Source organism: Carassius gibelio, chromosome B11 (assembly GCF_023724105.1).
Source record: "Carassius gibelio isolate Cgi1373 ecotype wild population from Czech Republic chromosome B11, carGib1.2-hapl.c, whole genome shotgun sequence".
NCBI classification, from domain to species: Eukaryota; Metazoa; Chordata; class Actinopteri; order Cypriniformes; family Cyprinidae; genus Carassius; species Carassius gibelio.
In genome coordinates, this window is record NC_068406.1 from 19,395,622 (window position 1) to 19,418,425 (window position 22,804).

Here is a 22,804-nt window from a genome sequence, read left to right on the forward strand (position 1 = left end):
TTGAGATTTGCATGGGCAAGAAAATGTAAAAATCCAAATGTGTAATATGGAGCATCTAGTCATGTTCGCATATTCATTGTAAAACTAGGAATTGATCCTTGATTAAATGTGCATGTGTTGTTGGTTCATTTTAGATATTAAAAACACAAAATCTGGTTTTGTAAGGAGACAACAAGCGTGGGGTGTGTTTTGGCAGCTGACTCACTGCAAGGTGCTTCAGAACCTGTCTAACTAGAGTGGGTTTTAGATAAGCTGTGCCCAAGCCCAACCCCCTCTGATCTGTTGGAAACATATGGTCATGGCATTCTGAGTATAAGTTAAGGATTGAATATACTATCTGAACAGCTTTTAAAACAATAGGCATCACACATTTACCGACTGTTGAAATACTGGACATCATACACATCATACACCTGTTCATCATACACATCATACACCTGTTCAAATTATTCAGGACACAACAAACTTACACAGACACGTGCATCATTAGGAGACTCATTACACATGAAAACAATGTATTTTCTTAAACAGGCTCAAAATATCCCATCCTCCTCTGATAGAACCGATTCATTATCCGAAGATGGAAAATCAGAGTCTGATATCTAAAAGCGTTGCTGCTGGTCCCAACTGACTTGTATTTTCCCCATACTATTGAAGTCATCGGGCACCAGCAATTGTTTAGCTGCCAAAATATCGTAGAAAGAAACTTGAGAGTGATTAAATGATGACAGAATTTTCATTTTGGGGGAAACTGTTCCTTTAAGGATCTCTCTGTACTGTTCAAGTAGAAAAATCACTTTTAACGGTAATGTACTTGAAGAAACAACTATTACCAATCCAATCATTTGTAAAATCAATGATGTGGTAAGAATTTGTGAATGATTCAGAGTTTCTATCACTCAAGGCCTTGACTGTGTATAGTGACACCTTTTTATTACAGGAGTAATTATTTGTTTTAAATGTAACGTAAAACGCCTTTAACAAGAGGTTGACTGTAAGTAATTTAGCTCAGTTTTTAACTGTTCACATCAAGGCCTAGCTCCTTTTTCAATCCTGCCACAGCCTGTCTACACTGAACAAAAGACATTTACTCAGGAAACCCGTCAGCCAATCAGCGGCTGCCTTTCATCCTGCCTGTACAAACGGGCCAATCACAGAAGTGCTTTCATAGCTGTTATCAGAATGTTGGCTTGGCTGGCTTGGAGAGCAGAGACTACTGTGTAGAGAGAGAGAGAGAGAGAGGGAGGGTTGTCCTCCATGTTTTAATAAGCATTGACATTACCAACTGTTTTAAGCCATGCATCCACAGAGGTAAGAGGTTTTTCATTGCTTGTATGCTTTTTACACTACCTGTTCATGCTAATGGTTGAATTGTGTCATGCAGAAATACAGGATTTTCTGAGAGACAGGGGACAGAAACCTGTCCCAACACCAAAGAGCTGGATCCTGGCAGGCAGAGGCAACTCAGAAATCACACTCACACTGTGTTTTAGTCTCCAGGCTCGCATGGCTGACCTGTGCGAACACATGTGACCAAAATGGCCTCTCCTGGCCTCTCTCCTAGTAATGTTTCTTTAAAGCTGGAGAGGAGCACAGCCGTGTCAGGTTGTGTCACAGGCCAGACCTCTCAAAATGGAAGGCCCTGAGGAGCAGACAGTACAGAGTGTAAGAGGAAGCGCACATGTAGACTGGCAGAAAGATCGAGCAGCAGTTTTGGCTCAGGTTGCAAGTTAAGGGAACACTTTTCAATGGCTGAATGACGCTGAATGTCCATTTTGCTCAGGATATATGCCTAATTAGCAAAAGCACACATCAGAATGCTTCTGCTGAAAGATTTATTGGATTATAAATAGAAGAGACTTTATTTTCTATAAACCGATGCATATAGATGGTGAATTAGTCTTGTGTTTGCCTTTCTTGGTTAAATAGCTACAGGCTTCTGTCTGTTGACTCAAGCTGTAAAGACTCTGGACAGGCCAGGCATTTTATCAAAACTTTAGTTGTGGTATGAGCTGGCAGCCATTTCAGACAGACTTCCGCTTATGACTTTGCAACCACAAAGACTGTATCTGTGTCTGTGAATGCAAGCATTTTTTCTTAATGTGGCATACTTGATGCTACATTTGTAGCCAGTATTTCAAATATTTCTCTTGGATGGCATGTCATTGGATACTGTATTTACTACAGCAGGGGTCTGATCAGAAGGTCAAAGCAGTGGACTAGTTGTGTTTTTCCACCACCATAATGTCAAACTTTAGGCTTTTGTAGTTGTTCTTGATTTGCTATAACAGTCATTGTCAGCAAAATAACCTGCGCGTTTGACAGTTTGTCTGTTAACGCAAGTTATTAAACCTGATTGTTTATCGGCCTCACCTGATTGACAGCACCAGGCACTTGTTGAGTTCATGATATCTCTTTGAGATTATAGCCTATTTCTAGAAATATGATTTATTATTTAACTGCTGATATTTGAGGGGGGTGATTCAGTTTGGTTGTTTACAAAAGAGCAGAGGATTAAATACGCGCGCTTTTTCTGAGCACTTAACGTTACACCACAAAAAAAAAACAAAAAAAAAAAACGAGTGATTACTGAACTAAGTTAGCTTTTGCGCTAATACTATTAAAACACTGAATATTTATGTATAGACTCAGTTGGTTATGTTTCAAGTGAAAACAAACCATTGAGAGAGAAACGGATAAGTGCCTGTATATTATTAGATGCGTGCAGCTCTTAAAGGGACAGAACTAAACATGTCATGCTGTCGACTGTCATTAAAGGGATAGAGCACCCTGAAACCCTGTAATAACATCTTTCTTGTGCTGAACACAAAAGCAGATATTTTGAAGAATTTGGGTAACCAAACGGTTGCTGGTCCACGCTGAATTTGATATTAGGAAAAAAAAAATACTATGGAAGTCGCTGTGGACCAGCAACTGTTTACATATTCACATTCTTCAACATAACATTTATGTTCAGCCCAAGAAACCCATTAAGGTTTTAAGCAACCTTTGAGTGAGTAAATTATTATTTAATGTTAATAAAACACAAAGAGAAAAATCACTCACTGTTGATTTAAAAACGTTAATAGAGTTGCTTTAAAAGGAATCAATTTATATAGTGTTTTATTTTTATATTTGTTGATTCAGTTTCTTGAATTCTCCTGCTAATTACACACATTTTACCTGAAAATAGTTTTTTTATTAGTAAATGATGTGTATTTGTATTGTGTAACTTTGGTCTCAGTTTTTAATAATAAAGATAAAATCATGACAAAGATTTTTTTTTTCTTTGACCTAAATATATGGCATTCTTTTTACAAATATTTTGGTTACCTTGAAAGGCTTTGTGTTTGTTATAGGGAAATTAGTTTGGCTGTAATGCTCAGACCACTTGCAAAATAGTTAAACCAACAATGATGAACAATCATGATAAATCATGATTGAGAGAGATGATATTTTTTGCCATATCGCCCACCCCTAATTTGAATGATAAAATCATTATTAATAATTGTAGACAAATGAAAGTTACCATGATAAAAAAAAAATATTTCCAAAATAATATTCATTTTTGTTTTATTGTAAAAAAAAAAAAAGATAAGTTTAAATGTATTTTACTCCAACAAATGTCATGTGTAACCATAATTTTTTGCTCCTTGAATAAAATTGCACATTTTAATAATCATTGTCAAAAAAAGTTGCAATGTATTTTTTCAAGGTGAAAAAAAATACATATTTAAAGCTGCAGTAGGTAACTTTTGTAAAAATATATTTTTTACATATTCGTTAAACCTGTCATTATGTCCTGACAGTAGAATATGAGACAGATAATCTGTGAAAAAAATCAAGCTCCTCTGGCTCCTCCCAGTGGTTCTATTGCCATTTGCAGAAATTAATCCGCTCCCTGTAAGAAACAACCAATCAGAGCTGCGGTCCGTAACTTTGTTTGTGTTCAAAATGTAGAAAAATTTATATAATAAGCGAGTACACCATGAATCCATTTTCCAAACCGTGTTTTTGGCTTGTCCTGAATCACTAGGTTGCACCTATAATAAGTGTTTATATTCAGACTATTTTAGATTGCTTCGGGGATACCGCGGCGGAGTAACCCAGTACCTTTGTGATTCTTCATTGAGATAAACAGAGAGAAGTATTTCCGGCTACCATGTTTTTCCGCAAGACGCAAGCAGTTCTGTTTATTAACCGCTAGAGCGTCAAAAGTTACCTACCGCAGCTTTAATATAGGCTTTTTTTATTTTTTTTTAACTTTTTATTATTATTATTATTATTAATTATTTTTTTATTATTTTAATGAAGCTTTTTTTCATTATGATATAAAGACTTCGGGGTTCACCCTAACTAAAATAAAAATAAAAATAACAGATGCATAAAGAAAGCTCATTAAAAACAGTCATTGTATGTGCACATCTTTTAACATGCATGTGAATGAATCAATGGATCCAGACTGGACAATGAGCATCCTTGACCCTATTACAAAATCACTGTGCAATTAAAATTATTTTAAATGGGTATGTGAGCTCATTTTGGCAGCCGACTGAGTGTAAGTCAGTCTTGAGCATCTATATTCCCCAGACATGCAATTTAACTCCCGTTACATTTTCCAGCCTTTTCTTTGACTCTTGGTGTTAAAAGGCCCTTGCTGCATTCCTGCGAGTCGCTCATTTGTCACATCTCCATTCGGCTCCTACTTAACAAAATGGACGCCCTTCACTGTGACCGCAAGAAGGGAAGGAGAATAAAACCAGCTGACATGTTTGTCCGAACATCTACATCCTGTGTTTATTCACACTGGTAGTTTTCAAGGTAGAATATGAGTATTTTCTCAGTGAATGGCAGCAGCAGCCCTCCCTGCATTGCAGCAGTGTATCAGAGCAGAGAGAGGGGAGCAGAGAGAGCCTGTGTGGCACACACAGCCCCAGCCGTCCAATCACGCGTCTCCGTGTGGCTCTCAAACCAATCGGCAGCACACGGCTGAGGTTAAAGATTGACAATCGCTCTGAGAGCAGCAGGGAGAGCAAGGCCCTTCTGGAAAATTCTGCACCTATCTTTGTCTCATCCCTCACTGCCTTAATATCTGAAAAAACACATTTAAAAGGCTCAGCCTGAAGAATCTGTGTACTGTGCCTGTAAAGAAAAAGGTATGCTGTTATTATATGTCAGTTTTTAGATGGACAGTCATGCAATGCTAGTGTGACTGTGTGTTTTTGGGGAGGAAGCTTGTTTAAGGGTAAGGTTCTAGGTGGATCTGTGATTGTATTTTGCCTTCTTTAACTCATGTGTTCGGGTTGTTGTTTGCGTAAGAGGAACTGGAGCTTGCTGCGGGTGGGGAGTGGATGGTGCATGCAGGTTGGACGTGAGAAGGCCAAAAGATGGCAAGAGCTCAAGCTCTACAGATGTTTGCCTTGTGCATGCTGTCAGCACCCCCCTCCCCCTCCCCATCTGCATCTCTGAAGGTTGGGGGTGGAGGACGGAGCAAGATATCACTGCCACTTCAGGGCAAGCGCATTAGATAGACCTGGTAAATGTCAATAACAGTGTGATTCTCTGATCAGCTTGAGGTTTGTTCATGGAGGATGTTCTGTGTTCCTCTGTTTGTGAACAAGAGATGGTGGGGATGGCGTGTGTGATAATAACCCAGGCATCAGGAGAGAAAAGGAGCCTTTTTAAAACCGCTCAAGCTGCAAAATGATGGGAAACGTTATGTCGCTTGGAAGGTCTCAAGTCCAAGTGCCGCATCAAAATGGAAATTTCCACAGAGGTTCAGCAATGGCATCAAACGACGCCTAATCTGATGAGTTATGGGCCATCGGTCTGATGTGCATATCATATTCAGATGGCATTTGTGAGTTTATTGAGATTTCTAATGGAAAGTTCTCTCTTGGCAATTAGAGGAAACCATCTCGACGCTACTTCAGGCAGTAATAAACTGCAAAATATAATTCTCTTACTCAGTATTTTTGTATTGTTTCAGTAAAAACATTCTTAAATGTAGATATTTCATTGAGAAGCAAAATTATATATTTTTTATAAAATATAAATATCAAAATTCAGAGTCTTTGCTTAAAACAAAAGCAATTAAATCAAGTTAAAAGTTCTTACGCAGATATTTTATTTTGTTTTAATCATAAACTGGCATAATTGTCATCTGTTTTTCAGTAAAGACCTAATATCTTAAATGTTTCTTGTTTTGAAGAAATGGTGGGATATTTTAGCTAGTATTTCGGTTTTTGCAGTGCATAATTAAACTGGGTTGCCGGTTGTGTTCTTGAAGTGGAGAAAAGCACATTATTGTTTACTGAAATTAAAAAGCTTTGTCTTTTTTGTGTATATTATATACAATTTTATGTTTTTATGCCATGTCACTTGTTAACGAAACCATCAGAAAATGCCACGATTCGTTTTTGCTAGTATCAAATACTCACACTTGACACAAAATGTTTTATTTAATCAGCTTATCCTTAATGTTGGATTTCTACAACAAAAAAAATTAGATTAGAATTTAGTAGGAGTGCAGAATAAGCATTCTGTGTCGAGTCTGATGGAGGCCATGCTGTGAATTTGACAAAACGTCCTTTTCTGCATTCAAACTGTTGAAATAAAACTTAAATTCAGTGAAGTACCTATATGAAGACATTTGCTTGCTCGATGTTTGATCAAATGGTGAAGTTATGATAGATTTTGTTGTCTTTTTAGCATCACTGCTAAAAAGACTACTCACTTCCCAAACACAATAAAATCAAAAATTCAAGCATAATTTTCTTCAACCGAAAAGAATGGCATGAGGAATAGCGGTGCCTTAATGCCAAAACAGCAGGTATACAAAATGAATATTTAAATATCACTGATTTTCTTTTTCTTTTCTTTTTTTCATTGTGGCAGTTTGGCTGAAGGAGGAGGGAAGGAGTCAGATGCAACTGAAGGGATGGAAATCGCAACACGATCCAAGGGTGAGAGCCACATTGATTTCCACATTCAAGTGTGAACCCAGTGCAAAAAATGTCCTCATATTTGTTGATGCTTTGTGGTCAAATTACATTTTTTTCAGTATGGTTTAGTTTATAAGTCAGTAATTTGTACCATTGCTGTGCAGTCTCTGATCAAGGGTCAGCAGAAAGGACCGTCCCGAAGCGCAAGGTTTCCAGCCCTCCTCATTCCTCAAATGGACACTCGCCTTCGGAAACCTCCTCTAGTCCTGTAAAAAAGAAGAAGAAACCAGGAGCTGTCAATAACAGTAAAGACCAGGTGCAACTTTCCCTCTTTTTACAAGCCCTTGTTCGGTCCGGCATGTCCATCATTCACTAATCACAGTGTCCATCTGTTTTTTGTTTTTTTTTGTCTTTTGGTTGGCTTTGCCGTGGTGATACACCGCAAGATTATATGGTATTAATCATTACCTTCTCCCTAATAGGGATAAACAATTTAATGATGTAGTTCATTAAAGGTCACTTGTTTTTCAAATTTTCACCTGATTTGCTAAACGTGTAAAGAAGGCTACCCAGTATTTGGCCACTTTTAAGATTTGTGTGAATTTATGTGGGAAAAAAATGAATAATGCAATTTTCCGGCTACAAAAATTGTTAAATTTATTTATTTAATTTTAGTTATTATCAAAATCTTGTCACTCTTAACACACAAAATATTTAGGCCTATATTTAAGATTTATGTATTTTAAATACCATATTAGATTTAAATTCATTTGGATTAAACCGTTTTAACATAAACTAATAAATATAATCTGATGGATATTTTTTTGACATTTTTAGACAACTGAAATAAGTATTTATGTAACTGTACAAAAAACTAAACATGTTTTAAATAATATAAAGGTGTTTATATATTTGAATCCAATGTATTAAATTTAAACTAATTCATGCATGTTAACCACTTTTTCATGTAAAAAACATTTTACTGATTAAATGTAATTGTTCTAACAATTAAAAGATTTATGCAGATTCTAAAAATCAAACAGAGGCAAATACTTAATTTTCCTGTTGTTTTTCAAGCATACTTTCTTGAAACATAAAACATTTTGTTAGTGTTTTAGCAACAAGAAAATGAAACATTTAGCTGTTTTAGCCAAGTTTTTTAATGAAGTGTCAGATGTGGAGTAAATTATCTTTAACAGTTTAAAACGTCAAGTTTAAACTTCGTTTTTAGGAATTAAAGAACTATAATAATATGGATCTATGATTTGAATAACAGCTATATATTTATACAAAAGCAAAGCCACATCTTGAATGCATAAAGGACTGATGTGAATAAATAAATCAAAAGTTCTGTTTTATCAAGCTATTATAGTAGCAAGAGTTTATACATTTCTTAATGCATTCCTGTGTTCTTGTTTTATTTGTGAATTGTTGGTATACATGATTTGACCAATATAGCCATTGCATCACACCTTAAACATCATCACATCCACTATTTCACACCATAAGCATTTGCTTAACGCCAACCATATGTGATCAGACAGAGCATCCTTACTGTCAAGCCCTGGTATAGGTTATTGATAAATCCTGGAGCTGACCACTACTGTTTTTGCAGGGGATCCAAACAAAACATTTTACCTTCTATAAAAGTGTCACCTTTCAACAGTGAAATTCATTTTTGCAAACAACCTAAGGTCCCAGCCCAGCCAAACAAACGCAAGGCAGGTGGCAGTCATGCAAGCTAAGCGGGGACAGCCTATGATTCAGCTGCAATGAATTATTCGTTTTTAGCTTGTTTTCTTCTCTAACAAGGATGCGTTTCCTTTCATGTTACAAGTTGAATGCCATTAATTCAATGTTCATTAGTCTACATTTGCCGCCGCCTGTCCTTCCATGCCACTTCTTGATCGATAACCTTTGTGCCTGTTGGTTTTGTCTTGTTATCTTTAATACCCATGTTTTGAAACCCCAACCTTCTGTTTCTCTCGTCCGCATTCCAGTCAGAACTAAGACACGGTCCCTTTTACTATGTGAAGCAGCCCGCACTCACCACAGACCCTGTTGATGTTGTGCCGCAGGACGGGCGGAATGACTTCTACTGCTGGGTGTGCCACCGCGAGGGCCAGGTGCTCTGCTGTGAGCTCTGCCCGCGCGTCTACCACGCTAAGTGCCTCAAACTGGCGGCAGAGCCCGAAGGAGACTGGTTCTGCCCTGAATGTGAGGTACTGGCGCACCCGGGCTCCCCTTTGTCTAAAAAAAATCAGCTTCACAATGCAGATTGTTAGTAATTTGTAAATATTTTATTTAGGGCAAGATACTACAGGCAAAAATGTTGTTTATTTTATGAGCTTTCTCTGTTTGTGTCTGGATTTCAAATGCAATACATATCTTTAAGGCTGTTTTCAGACCCCCCACTCCGACTTAATTTTACAGTCTTGTTCCATCTTTATTCTAAAAATAAAGTTGTTGTTTTTTTTAGAAAGGTTTTCATATTTAATTTACATGATTATACATATTTTTCCCATTTAAAAAAACATTGTGATTTTTTTTTTTTTCCTAGCTGTATTTTTTGATTTATGAAGTGATAAATAAGGACAGAAATCAATTCTGTAAAAACCTTTCATCTTGAAATGTCAACAAAGTGAAAGAATCATTTTGAATCTGGCTTCATCTTGTGTTTAATTATCATACATTTCCAGAGCAGAAATGTATTGCATATTGATTTAGATAATGCAAGTTTTGTATATTCTTAAACATGACATTTTAGAAAGCTTGCAATACAATTTTTTTTTAGTAATAAACAAACTGGGAAAGTATGGTGATATCTATCAGCTATGTTTACTTACAACTTTATACTTTTTTTTTTCAAATTCCATTAATAATAACAATAATAAAGTTTTCTTTCACCAAGAAGTCAAATTTTAGATTTACCTGACAATTTTCTGACTGGTTAATTTTTGCTTCTGTAATTTTATAATATAATAACACTTTTTATAATTAAATTATAATTGACTTCTTGCATTTGACATTTGTAATTGCTGAATAATAAACACAAGCTGTAACTGGCGGCATACCATGCCATTGATATCTAAATTATATCAAAAAAAGGAAGAAAATGTATGTCAATTTTTTATGACATAGAAACATCCCTTTAATATTTTGCATTAAAATAAAGCTTTAAGTATTTCTCATTTTTGTTTACAGAAAATAACAGTTGCAGAGTGCATAGAGACTCAGAGTAAAGCTATGACGATGCTCACATTGGACCAGCTGTCTTTCCTGCTGAAGTTTGCCCTCCAGAAGATGAAGCAGCCTGGTGTAAGTTTCATGACTTTCCATGGCTCTGCAGATCTATGATTCAGTCCCTAGATCCCACACAAAAACAATGCAACAATCAGACATTGTATATTTACCACTTTTTTTTTTACATTGTACACTTCATTATGAAATGAGTATTACATTTAAGCCCCTTTCCTCATGGAACAAGCTCCGGCACATTTTGCCCACCTAAAAAACTTCATGAATGTTTCGGTGGTGCTCTTTAGGATTGCTTTTACACTAGAGCTTTTCACGTCATTAAAAGTGTTTTTTAAATGGCATGCCAAAACAAGTGTCATTCTGTGCGTGCAATGTTCCATTCAAATTACTGTAAGAAACGGGAAGCAGTGCTTGCCAAAAACTAATGGTAAAAAAAATACTGTGATAGTGATTCAGTTTTATTTGTAACTTGAATGCAAAAATATTTATTTATTTTCTTTAGACGGAGCCATTTCAGAAGCCGGTGTCACTGGAACAGCATCCTGATTATGCTGAGTATATATTTCATCCCATGGATCTCTGCACTTTAGAAAAGGTGAAAGTGAAGCATTGATTCTGAAAAATTGACACACACAGGTCACTTAGGAATGTATAATATCTGCCATCTTATTGAAGTGCTTTATTAGTGTGTTCACTTTTTGTTCTAATTCAGAATATTAAAAAGAAAATGTATGGCTCCACTGAGGCTTTCCTGGCTGATGTGAAGTGGATTTTGCACAACTGCATCATTTATAATGGAGGTCGGTTGCTAACTGTTCAACAGTATTGTCAAATTGGTTTCTGCTGAATGTCTATGACTCTTTGTCTATTTTTCTCTTAGGCAACCATAAGCTTACAGCAACGGCTAAAGTTATTGTAAAGATCTGTGAACATGAAGTACGTACTGTAAATTATAAGCCAAAATATGCAAACACTTTATTCAGTTCCAGTTTTTTTTTAAACCAATTACTTTTCAGATGAATGAGATCGAGGTCTGTCCAGAGTGCTATCTCTCTGCATGCCAGAAAAGGGACAACTGGTTTTGTGAACCATGTGTGAGTGTGTTAGTGTGTTCAACAAAATGAAATTCTTTCTTCACATAGTAACTAGTGTGAGTTAACCATCTGTTCATGCGGTTTTTGTGTGCATCACATTATCAGAGCAACCCCCACCCTCTGGTCTGGGCCAAGCTGAAGGGATTCCCATTTTGGCCCGCAAAAGCTCTTCGAGACAAAGATGGACAAGTGGATGCACGTTTTTTTGGGCAACATGACAGGTGAGGACTGCTGAACTGGGTCCTCCTAACCATCCACAAAAAGTTTATTTGATTACTTGGATAAAAAACATTTAAAAATTTGTATTATTATTATTATTATTATAGTATTTTAAAAAGTTATTCCACAATCTGCCTAGTGTTCTGAAGTCTATATGTGTGTTAAATATTACAATTATTATTGCATAAATAATATTACATATATCAATAATATTTATGTAATTAATATTTATCATGTAATAACTATTACAATTGTGTATATAGATATATGAATGTTACCATGCTAGCAATTAAAGGTTTAAATATGAATGCTACATTAAAAAAGAATACATGATTTTATATCCGTAAGAAATTTCTTAAATATCCTATTACAGTTACTTTTACAGTACAGTTTCATTACATGTGTTACAAGCAGGATGTCAGTGAAGTATTAATAACTGAAATTTACAAAGTTGCATGTTTATGAAATAAGAACAAGTACTTCAGCAAAATGATTGTTTTTATTGTTTTATTGACATGTAATTAAATTTTGTACTCAAATTTTGTACTAGCAATTAAAGGTTTAAATATGAAGGCTATGTTATTACAAAAATACAATATTTTATAAAAGGATCTTCATAAATTAATATCCTGTTACAGTTACTGTTACAGTACAGTTTCATGTGTTCATGTGTTAAGTGCAACTTTTCAATTAAGTATTAATTTAAACTTTAAATAGGAAAGTACTTAATCAAATGGAATATTTTAATTATTTTACTGATATTTAACCTTATTGTGCTACCTTATTTTTTATTTGTGTGTGTTTGTGTGTGTTTACATTAATCAATGTTACTGAGCTTCTGTGTGCACAGACTCAACAAATCTTTTGTATTTTTTTTGCAATTTTATCAAGAAGATGTTGCAACCCTACATTTCTCCGAAACACCATTTCTCATAACTAAAACTACCTAATATGTTTTTATTGGCTGTGAATGATATTGTGATGTTTTTTCAGTCTAGGTGAAGACTGACATAACATGACATCTCAAAATCGATAGAAAACAGTTGGGATCAAGCATAACTTCATTTTATTTTAACTTATTTATTTTTATTTAAAGGGCCTGGGTTCCTATTAACAACTGCTACCTCATGTCCAAAGAGATCCCCTTCTCTGTGAAGAAGACCAAGAGCATCTTTAACAGTGCCATGCAGGAAATGGAAGTATACGTAGAGAACATCCGGAAAAAATTCGGAGTCTTCAATTATGCTCCATTCCGCACACCTTATACACCAGAAAACCAGTTCCAGATGCTCCTGGATCCCGCAAACCCTAGCGCGGGCTTTGTCAAACCTGACAAACAGGAGAAGATCAAGTTCAGCTTTGATGTAACGGCATCTCCTAAGTTGCTCGTGGGAAAGAGCATGGTGTCCGGTGGAAACCTAGGGAGTGGAAGAGGAAGGCGAATCTCCATGTCGGACATGCCTCGTTCACCAATGAGCACCAACTCCTCTGCCCATACGGGATCTGATGGAGAACAGGAGACTGCAGAGAAAGGTCATGCGAGAGCGGCTCTGCCACATTACAACACTGGAGAGGAGTCAGTGGACTGCACTGGTATATCGAACATTAAAACACTGCTGCTTTGTGTAGACTATGTACTTTTCACGTCCAACATATGAAAAAGAGCTGTATAGGAGAAACTGAAGCAACCTGCCAAAAAACATGTACTGCTGTAGTTTTAGACTCTGAAAAAAATATGGTAACACTTTAGTATTGGGACCAGTTCTCACTATCAACTAGCTGCTTATTAGCATGCCTATTATTAACATATTGGCTGTTTATTAGTGCATATAAAGCACATATTCTACATGACCATATTGTACATCCCTAATCCTAGCCAATACCTAAATTTAACTACTATCTCACTAACCACTAATAAGCCACAAGTCAGGAGATAATTGAGGCAAAAGTTGTAGTTAATGGTTTGTTAATAGCGAGAATTGGATAGTATTTCATAATAATATTTAAACAGCGGCATGTATGATTAAAACTTGTTTCTGCTATTTCAGCATCACCTGCCCCTCCTAGAGCAGGTCTCACAGGAAACACCTTAGAGAGCCCTAAACCTTTCCATTCGCCGGCTCCCAGCACCCCTGTTAAACAGGAGAAGACCCCCACTACCGGCAGCATCCTCAACCTCAACCTCGGTAAACTTCCTTCAGTTGATTTAATTCATTGATTAATTTGACGATAGCGAAAAGTGTGGGGTCAGTAAGAATTTTTATATTTTTTTTCAAACGGTGCATTTATTTGATAGAAAACACAGTATATAATTTATTTCTGTCATGGCTTTTCAGGAGCATTACTTCCAGTCTTCTAATATGCTGATTTTCTGTTCAGGAAACATTACTTATTATTATTATTATTATTATTATTATTATTATTATAACAGTGGTAAATATTTGTAAAGGTTTCTTTGATAAATACAAAGTTTCGAAAAGAATAGCATTTATTTGAAATATTTTTCTTAAATGCCACTTTTGATAAATTTAATGCGTACTTTCAGAATAAAGGGGGTTAGTACTGACTCCTAAGTTGTGAACGGTAGCTTTTATAAAGCATGTTAAATCACATCCTGCAAATAAATTAAAATAAATGTATGTATGGAGACAACGGTATGCAATGTGCATAAATATAAATATAACATTAATTGATTTACGATGTGAACAGAAACAAGGCAATATGTTGTCGTGTGTCCAATTAAGCATGAAATCAAAATTGACCCTACTTAATTTCTTCATAATAAGACATTAAAATCTTAATGTGGATAATTCATTCACAAAAAGCCGTTCTACATCTTCCTAGAAATGATTTATGCATGATTTGATCTTGTAGCTCAAAAAAGGATGTCGTGAATTAAAATTTAAAACTTCAGTGTTAGTCAGTTCAGTCTGTATGCTTTAAGATATGCTCCTAATGAGAGCTCATAGTGAGAGCCTTGTGATCTCTTTCAGATCGTAGTAAAGCAGAGATGGACCTGAAGGAGCTGAGTGAGAGTGTCCAGCAACAACAGCAGCAGGGGGTTCAGCCTTCCCTCACCTCCCCTAAGAGACAGATCAGGAGCCGTTTCCAACTCAACCTGGACAAGACCATCGAGAGCTGCAAAGCACAGCTGGGTCAGTTCAGATTGAGATCTGTCAAGTTTATGTCATCAGCCATTTTACCAGTTGAAATTGATGTTCGAACAGCTTCCAGTGTATCGCTGCAATTCACAAACAATTACATTAAAACTCTCCTGATGTATTTTCTTATGTTTCATAAGAAGTTTGTGTGTTGTTAGTCCAAGCGTGGTTTTGTGACAAAACATGAATCATTTTTGACTAATTATGCCTATATATTCTCTGTCAGGTAAAATACAGTTTTGCATAACTAATTACACCTTCTGGAATATCTAATAGTTTTTAGAATAGCATTTTTAGAATTCTTAATATAATGAAAATGTTGTCCCTGAAAAAACACTTAAGATTCTTTTTCGAGTCAAAATGTGCAGACATTTTATTACTTTACTGAAAATAAACCATGCATTACTTTCCTGAAGCTAAAACATTTGCTCTATCTCACAGGTATAGATGAAATATCTGAGGATGTGTATAAAGGAGTAGCGCACAGTGATTCAGAGGAATCCGACAAGTCTGACTGCAGTGACAGTGAATATGGCAGCGAGGATGAACAGAAATCTAAGAGCGGCCAAGATGACAAAAACGCAGTTGATGATAAAAATGAGAAAGAGCCACCCAAGAAAAAGTCAAAACCATCAGTGGCTACTGCTGAGGAAAATGCCAGCAGCACAGAGTCTGTTGCAACAGCCAGTACAACAACCAAAGGAGAAACCAGCCAAAAAACAAGCACCTCCGAGCCTATAGCTAAAGACAAACCAGGTATGGATTCCGAGAAGGAACCTGTTGCACCCCCAGACTCCAGAGAGAAACCCAAGGGCTCTGAAGAGGCCATGCAGCTGGCATCTGTGGATGTAGACTCGGACTCTGAGAGGGAGCTGGTCATCGACCTGGGAGAAGAGCAGGCAGGGAAGGAGAGGAAGAGGAACAGGAAAGATTCAGCCGCTGTCACCGCACTCAAAGAGCCCACAGCCTCCAAACCTGAAGGTCAGATTTCCTTAATGAATCAGTGTAAGAATCAAGTCTGGGTCAAACTTCTAGCAACATCGGCCAATTGCCATTAGACCAGCAGCATCACGTTAGTTTTACAGTGGTGGCCAAAATTATTAGAACACCTGGCATATTTACGAGGTTTCAGTTGTTTTTGTTGAATTGGCCATTAGAGTACCCATAAAACGAACTATTGCCAGAATTACCTGCGATTGAAGGAATCTGCTGGAACATTGAAAATGATGGACAAGCCCCCTCAAAGTCTGGACCTCTGTCAGGTATTTTAATAATTGTCGCCACCTATGTCAACATTAAAAGTGAACCAGTGTGCAAAACAAAAATATCAGCCAATCAGATGATAGTTAATGTTTAAAGGTGCACTCAGATAAATCAAGAAATATTGAAAAATAGTTAATAAATTATATAAAATGAATACATAGCTTATAAAATGACATCTATAAAGCAACCTAGATTCACGTAAAATAAAACTGCTTTTATTAGTTTTATTTTTACATGGATCCGAATTCCTTCATGCCGATCGCTACATGATCACATGACTTGCCGAATGCTGCTGCTATTACTAAGTAACCCCATTATTATCAGACATGTTCACTTACAGAATAAATAAATGATGAGTGACTGCAAATGTATCTTGCCACACATCGCAATCTCTCTCTCGTCTCATACAAACGCAACTGCGCCATCTTGTGTCTCAGTTAATGATTGTGATGAAATTGAAAATCACCTCAGAGTAGTTTTATTAATATTACCGTCATATTGTTGTAGTCTTTGTCTTGATTCTGAGTCAGTATTTTGTACATGGGCATAGACGTTTTTTGTAGCTAAAAACCTTTATCTTAAATCAATATTTAATGCCCATGTATGTACTTATCAAGTCTAAGATAACTGCCATATTTATTAACATTAATGACTGAGTGCGATATTAATTGGGGGGGATTTAGAATCCGGTTCAACTGGACAAACCTAACCAGTCATTTTTATATTTTCAGTTTTCATTTTAGTTATAATAGTTTGTTGTTTTATTGTGTTTTTGACATTTTAGTATTTTTTTTATATCTGTTAATTATGTTAATCTACATCAGGTTAAACTAAGTTAAAACGAGAAGTGTTACTTCAGCAGCTGTCTTAGCTATAGCCTAATGTTTCATGCTATAATTTTCTTTGATTGCAGGTAAAGCCACTCCAATTTCAAGCAGCCTAACCCAGTCTCAAATCTCAACGGTCCTTTCCTCCTCCCCAACTGTTAAGGATCCATCTCAGTCCCCTTTGGCCTTACCGCTTAACATAATACCCCTCACAGCAGCTCCAACCAGCACCACTCTGACCTCCTCCACCCTCCCCATCACCAGTGCCTCCACCGCCAATAGTTCATCACCCATCTCCACCAACACAGTAAAGAAGCAGCGGCCCTTACTGCCCCGAGAGACTGTACCTGTGGTGCAGCAGGCCGTCGTGTGGAACCCCACCACCAAGTTTCAGACGTCCTCTCAAAAGTGGCACATGCAGAAGGTGCATAGGCAGCAGCAGGGCCAAACTCAACCGGCCACGCAGGCGCAGGTGTTAACGCAGGTGCAGCGCAGCCAACAACCGCAGCAGCAAGCTCAGGTCTCCTCATCCTCGTCGGGGCAGCAGCCTTCATCCAGCACCAGATACCAAACACGACAGTCTGTGAAAAGTATGCAGCTGATTTGAATTAATTCTATATAAATGTCATAAGTACATTACCGGTAGATAGAGGCTACAATGACCAAAGTTGTATTTATTTGATTAAAAATGCAAAAAAAAAAAAACATTATTCGACTGTATTTCAACAGTATTCAAGAACTGGGCACCAAATCAGCATATTAGAATGATTTCTGAAGGATATTGTGACTAATGTAGTAATGGCTGCTAAAAATGTAGCTTTGTGTTACAGGAATAAATAACGTTTTAAAATGAATTAAAATAGATAGTTAATTGAAACTGCAATAATGTTTCACAATGTTCCTGTTTTACTGTATTTTGAATAAAATAAATGCAGCTTTGCTGGGCATAAGAGACTGCTTTCAAAAACATTCAAACATCCTAATTATTCCAAACTTTGTAATATTGTTGGTTGTGTTTATCCAGCAGTACAACAGAAAGACTCGCCACACACCACCTCCACCTCTGCCGTCACACTGGTGACCAGCACACCTGCGTCAGCCTCCATGAGCTCTTCCTCTTCATCATCAACATCCACGACTGCAGACTTCCAGATCCCCACCACATCTGCAGATGTAGCAGCTGATATAGCGAAGTACACTAACAAAGTGAGACTGCTATGGAAATGGGGGTTGCAAACTATGTGTTTAGATGAAAACCATTTTAATTGTTCTATTAACACAGTTATTGATGTTTAACACACTGTTTTTAAATGATTAACAGATCATGGATGCAATTAAAGGGACAATGACTGAGATATATAATGACCTTACCAAAAGCACGTCGGGAAACACAATAGCAGAGGTTTGTATTTAAGTCAATCTGGAGAAGTGCAAAGCACTGTGGGTGAATTATTTAACATCTTAGAAATATGAATAAAACAGCAATTTTTATCTTTATGTTACAGATTAGAAGGTTGCGAATCGAAATTGAAAAACTGCAGTGGCTGCATCAACAAGAATTATCAGAGATGAAGCACAATTTAGGTAAGCGAATTATTATTATTTTTTGATAATACAGTACTAGTCAAATTTTAAAGTCCCCCTAAGACAAGAACGTATTTTGGATTTAGGTTTTAAGACCACTTTGATGAAAGGTTTTGATCCACTTCAAATGTTGACTAGTGTAGTTTATTTAATAAAGGGTTGCACCAATAATGAAATGAGTGTGTAGGGGATGAGCAAGTATTGTAGGCAGTACACCCAAGTAACATGATATGAATAAGCATGCTATCACAATACAAAGTCTGCATGTCTGTGTGCAATTTCCTTTACTACCACATACATGACATGTCAAGCACATTACAGCACTTAGATTTTGGAAAATCAAAACAAATTTCATAGAGCCCTAACAATTACATTTTGTTATCTTTATTCAATTAATTAGACATGCTTTTTTTTTACTAAAATTTAAAGGGATACTCCACCTCAAAATAAAAATGTTGTCATTAATCACTTCCCCCATGTCGTTCCAAACCCTTAAAAGCTTCGTTCGTCTTCGGAACACAATTTAAGATATTTTGGATGAAAATTGTGACTGTCCCATTGACTGCCAAGTAAATTATACTGTCAAGGTCCAGAAAAGTATGAAAGACATCGTCAGAATAGTCCATCTGCCATCATTGTTCAACCGTAAAGTTCTGAAACAACGAGAACACTTTGTACACAAATAAAACAAAAAGAACGAATTATATAACAATTTGTGTCCTCTGTCTCTCTCCACATCAGCGTAGCACCATTTTGGAGAATATGGGCAGCTTACACTCTTCTGTGTCAGCTGCACCACAAAGATACGCTGTTTTTTTTTTTATTTTTTTAATTTTTTATCAAAGCATAAATATACATAGAAAACATGCGTATCCTCGCTTTTCATACTTTTCTGGACCCCGAGTGTGCAATTTACTCGGCAGTAAATTTTTGGTCTTCATCCAAAATATCTTAAATTGTGTTCCAAAAACGAACAAAGTTTTTATGGGTTTGGAATGACACGGGGATAAGAATTTTCATCTTGGGGTGGAGAGCCTCAACAATCCATCCTGACTGCATATTTGTGTTATTTGGTAAATCTGATGTACTCAGAGCTAACCATGGCAGAGATGAGGCAGAGTCTTGAGCAGGAGCGAGAGCGAATCGTGACGGAGGTCAAGAAACAGATGGAGGTGGAGAAACAGCAGGCTGTAGATGAAACTAAAAAGAAGCAATGGTGTGCAAACTGCAGAAAGGAGGCCATTTTCTACTGCTGCTGGAACACCAGCTACTGCGACTATCCCTGCCAACAAGCACACTGGCCTGAGCACATGAAGTCATGCACACAGTCTGGTAAGACATAATATCAGACTATATATATTATAAATATATAGTCCAAGGCTTCGGTGTTACATGATCATTCAGAAATCATTCTAATATGCTGATTTGGCGCTCACAAAAATCGTATTATTTTTATCAATGTTGAAAGCAGTTGTGCTGCTTCATAGTTTTTGTGGCAGCCATGATATATTTCACTATTCTAGAAGACTTCTGTAACATCAATTTCATGCATTCTTGTTGAATAAAAGTATTTCTTTCAAAAAAAAAAAAAGAAAGAAACTTTGAACGCTAGTGTATATAAGTAGTGTATGAAATAACTTGTCTTATTAATAGGTTTATAAAATGACTTTGTGCATTCCAGCAACATCATCACAGCAAGAACAAGAGTCAGAAAGCAGCACAGATGCTACTCTCAAAGCCCCTGGACAGCCGAACAACTCCCCTAGAGAGACTGTATCTGCTACACCTGCAGACAAAGACAGTGAAGGGGATAAAGCCAAGGACAGTGTCTCTGCCACTATGTCCTAGCTCACATGTACAAAACATACACTACATCAGCACTTATGTCTGTACAGCTGTACATAGATGTTGTCAAATTCTTCACTACAGATTGTTTTAACATTTGTCTTGCCTTTTTTGTGCTTTTGTGTTTTTTTTTTTCTGTGTATGACCATCTGAATGTTCCAAATCTAATACACAAAGACCATCCAAACATTTCCTGCTGCAGGTTTGAGAAGGTTGTCTGCTTCTATGTTGGGTTCGATTATAAACAACAACAAAAAAGACCAGTTTATTTGTTATTATAATTTTTTTTTATCTTTTAGTACGTGGGGTCTGATAACTTTTAAGTTTATCTTTTTAATGTTGCCAAAATATATTTATAATATTCCGAAACCCTCATCTGCTGGTAATCTTTAAAAGATGAGTTACATCAGTCATTTTAAAAATGATTGCAGCGAAAAAAATGTTTTTTTTTTTTTTTCAGTTTCAAAAGCTAAAATAAAAATATTATTGTGTTGAATTAATTTTTTTATTCATGTTATTCCATCAAAAGAACATTTGTGACCTTGGACCAAAAAAACTCTCTTAAGTTCCAATTTTTCCGAAATTGAGATTTATGGAAAATCAGAAAGCTGAATGAATGAGCTTTCCATTGATGGTTTATTAGATTCGGACAATATTAGGCCAAGATTCAACTATTTGAAAATCTGGAATCTGAAGGTGCAAAAAAATCGAAATACTGAGAAAATCGTTGTTGTCCGAATGAATTCTTAGCAATGCATATTACTAATCAAAAATTCAGTTTTGATATATTAACAGTAGGAAATGAACAAAATATCTTAATGGAACATGATTTTTACTGAATATCCTAATGATTTTTGGCATAAAAGAAAAATCTATAATTTTGACCCATACAATGTTTTTTGGGCTATTGCAAAAAAGTTTTTTTGTGGTCCAGGGTCACATTTGGTTATATAAAACTCAAAAAACTAAATTATATCTTGATACAACGATAAGATGAGTTTAAACACTGTTTCACAAACATGACTACTTTATCACTATCTTGTTCGATTGTGTGTCTCAATGGAAAAGAGATGGTTAAAACATGTTGTAAAACTATTATCACTTGATAAGAGTGCGAATTATAAATTTGTTTATTTTCTGTCCTGTATCTCAAATGCCTTTGTTTTTTTTCTGTTCACTTCTGTGATCTGTTGTATGTTGAAGTTCGTGACATCAGTAGGATCTCATGGTTCTCTTTTTAAGTTGACCTTAAAGTGCAAAGGTAGTGTTAGATCATTGATGAATGATAATAGATTTTGTCATGTTTATATTGTTGGTGTCAAAGAATTGTTAAGATGATAAGTCTTCATTTTATTTGAACATTGGTGAGATCTATTTTTTTTATATTACATTTTAATATTAACAGGACCATACTTCTCACCAGTACAGGTGATTAAGAAAGTACTTGTTTGATGCTGTTTTTTGTTAGTTATAATTTTGCATTTATCATTCATATGATGCTGTATTCTCAATGTTTGAAGAACCGATTCTAAAGAATGCATAAGATACTGTATCTATGAACCACAAACAGAAACATTCCTCATGTTATGCTGTTAATAGTGCATACGTATGTTACTTCAAACCATATACAGAAAAGGAGAGTGGTTGAGAGTGGCTGTCAGTATAAAGAAGAACAGATTGATGTTTACATATTGTATATAAATAAAGGTCTGGTGGTCTAAATTATAATTTAATAGTTTTTGTATGGTGCAAGTGTATTAAAGAGAACACCTGATAAAAGTGTTATACATTGGAGTCATTCTGTGATTGACTAAAAATTCCTACTTTATTTGGACCTTGTTTTAATGTGACAGTATTCACAAAAATCTTTGAAATTGATATGTAGAGCATGAATTCTGAGTATGGGTCACCATACTTGGCTGAATGTCATGTCACTTTTTAATAAAATGCCCTCATTTGCAGTGACACAACTTCTGAGTTGTGTTAAAGTGTAAAAATAAACATAAGCAATAATAAACTTTGTTTTCGCCACAGAATGATTGTGGTGACTTATTACTTTAGAGTTTTGTGGATGTCTCTGTTTGCTGCCAAATCTTGTATTGATGGCTGAATCTGAAGGCAACAAGGAGAAGTTGTGGCCTAATGGTTAGAGAGTTTGACTCCTTACCCTAAGGTTGTGGGTTTGAGTCTCGGGCCGGCAATACCATGACTGAGGTGCCCTTAAGCAAGACACTGAACCGCCAACTGCTCCATGGGCCTCGCAGCATAAATGATTGCCCACTGCTTGGGGCGTGTGTGTTGACTGCTGTGTGTGTGCACTTTAAATGGGTTAAATGCAGTATGGTTCACCATGCTTGGCTGTATGTCACATCACTTTTTAATTATATGCCCTCATTTGCAACGTGTCTGTCAAAAATGAAATCCTGGTGTGTAAAAATGGAAAATGCATTACTGAAACTTCAGTGCATCAAAATAGGATTCTTATAATGCATTCTAATTAGTCTACTATAATACCCAGTGTAATACAAGTAGATATCATATGCAAATACAAGTATATTCTATTTAAAAATTATATATTTTAATTAAAATATTTTTATCAATTGTTTGAC

At 36.1% G+C, this 22,804-nt stretch overlaps 1 protein-coding gene across 8 annotated transcripts; it reads left to right on the plus strand.

Moving 5' to 3' along the window:
• Positions 1–1,176: 1,176 nt before the first annotated feature.
• On the plus strand, positions 1,177–21,982 carry zmynd8 (zinc finger, MYND-type containing 8). 8 transcript variants are annotated; one of them, XM_052568815.1, is made up of 20 exons: positions 1,177–1,311; positions 6,898–6,965; positions 7,109–7,260; positions 8,945–9,166; positions 10,149–10,262; positions 10,705–10,797; positions 10,915–11,002; positions 11,083–11,138; positions 11,219–11,296; positions 11,402–11,517; positions 12,612–13,108; positions 13,564–13,701; positions 14,509–14,670; positions 15,118–15,657; positions 16,853–17,356; positions 17,791–17,972; positions 18,088–18,168; positions 18,272–18,350; positions 19,443–19,682; positions 20,032–21,982. In XM_052568815.1, the coding sequence occupies exons 1-20, from the start codon at positions 1,298–1,300 to the stop codon at positions 20,196–20,198; spliced, it is 3,591 nt and encodes a 1,196-aa protein (XP_052424775.1). In that variant the 5' UTR covers positions 1,177–1,297; the 3' UTR covers positions 20,199–21,982. The 8 variants fall into 8 exon arrangements, with proteins under 8 accessions (XP_052424775.1, XP_052424776.1, XP_052424780.1 ...); XM_052568816.1 differs by having other exon boundaries at positions 17,794–17,972; XM_052568820.1 differs by having other exon boundaries at positions 9,023–9,166.
• The last annotated feature ends 822 nt before the right edge of the window (positions 21,983–22,804 follow it).

Excerpts from the sequence above, each read along its gene's own strand:
- zmynd8 (XM_052568813.1), top strand. The coding sequence starts at position 5,817 with ATGGGCCATCGGTCTGATGTGCATATCATATTCAGATGGCATTT. Across the intron at positions 10,798-10,914 it reads ATCTCTGCACTTTAGAAAAG|AATATTAAAAAGAAAATGTA; the intron begins GTGAAAGTGAAG and ends GTTCTAATTCAG. Across the intron at positions 17,357-17,790 it reads AACACGACAGTCTGTGAAAA|CAGTACAACAGAAAGACTCG; the intron begins GTATGCAGCTGA and ends GTGTTTATCCAG.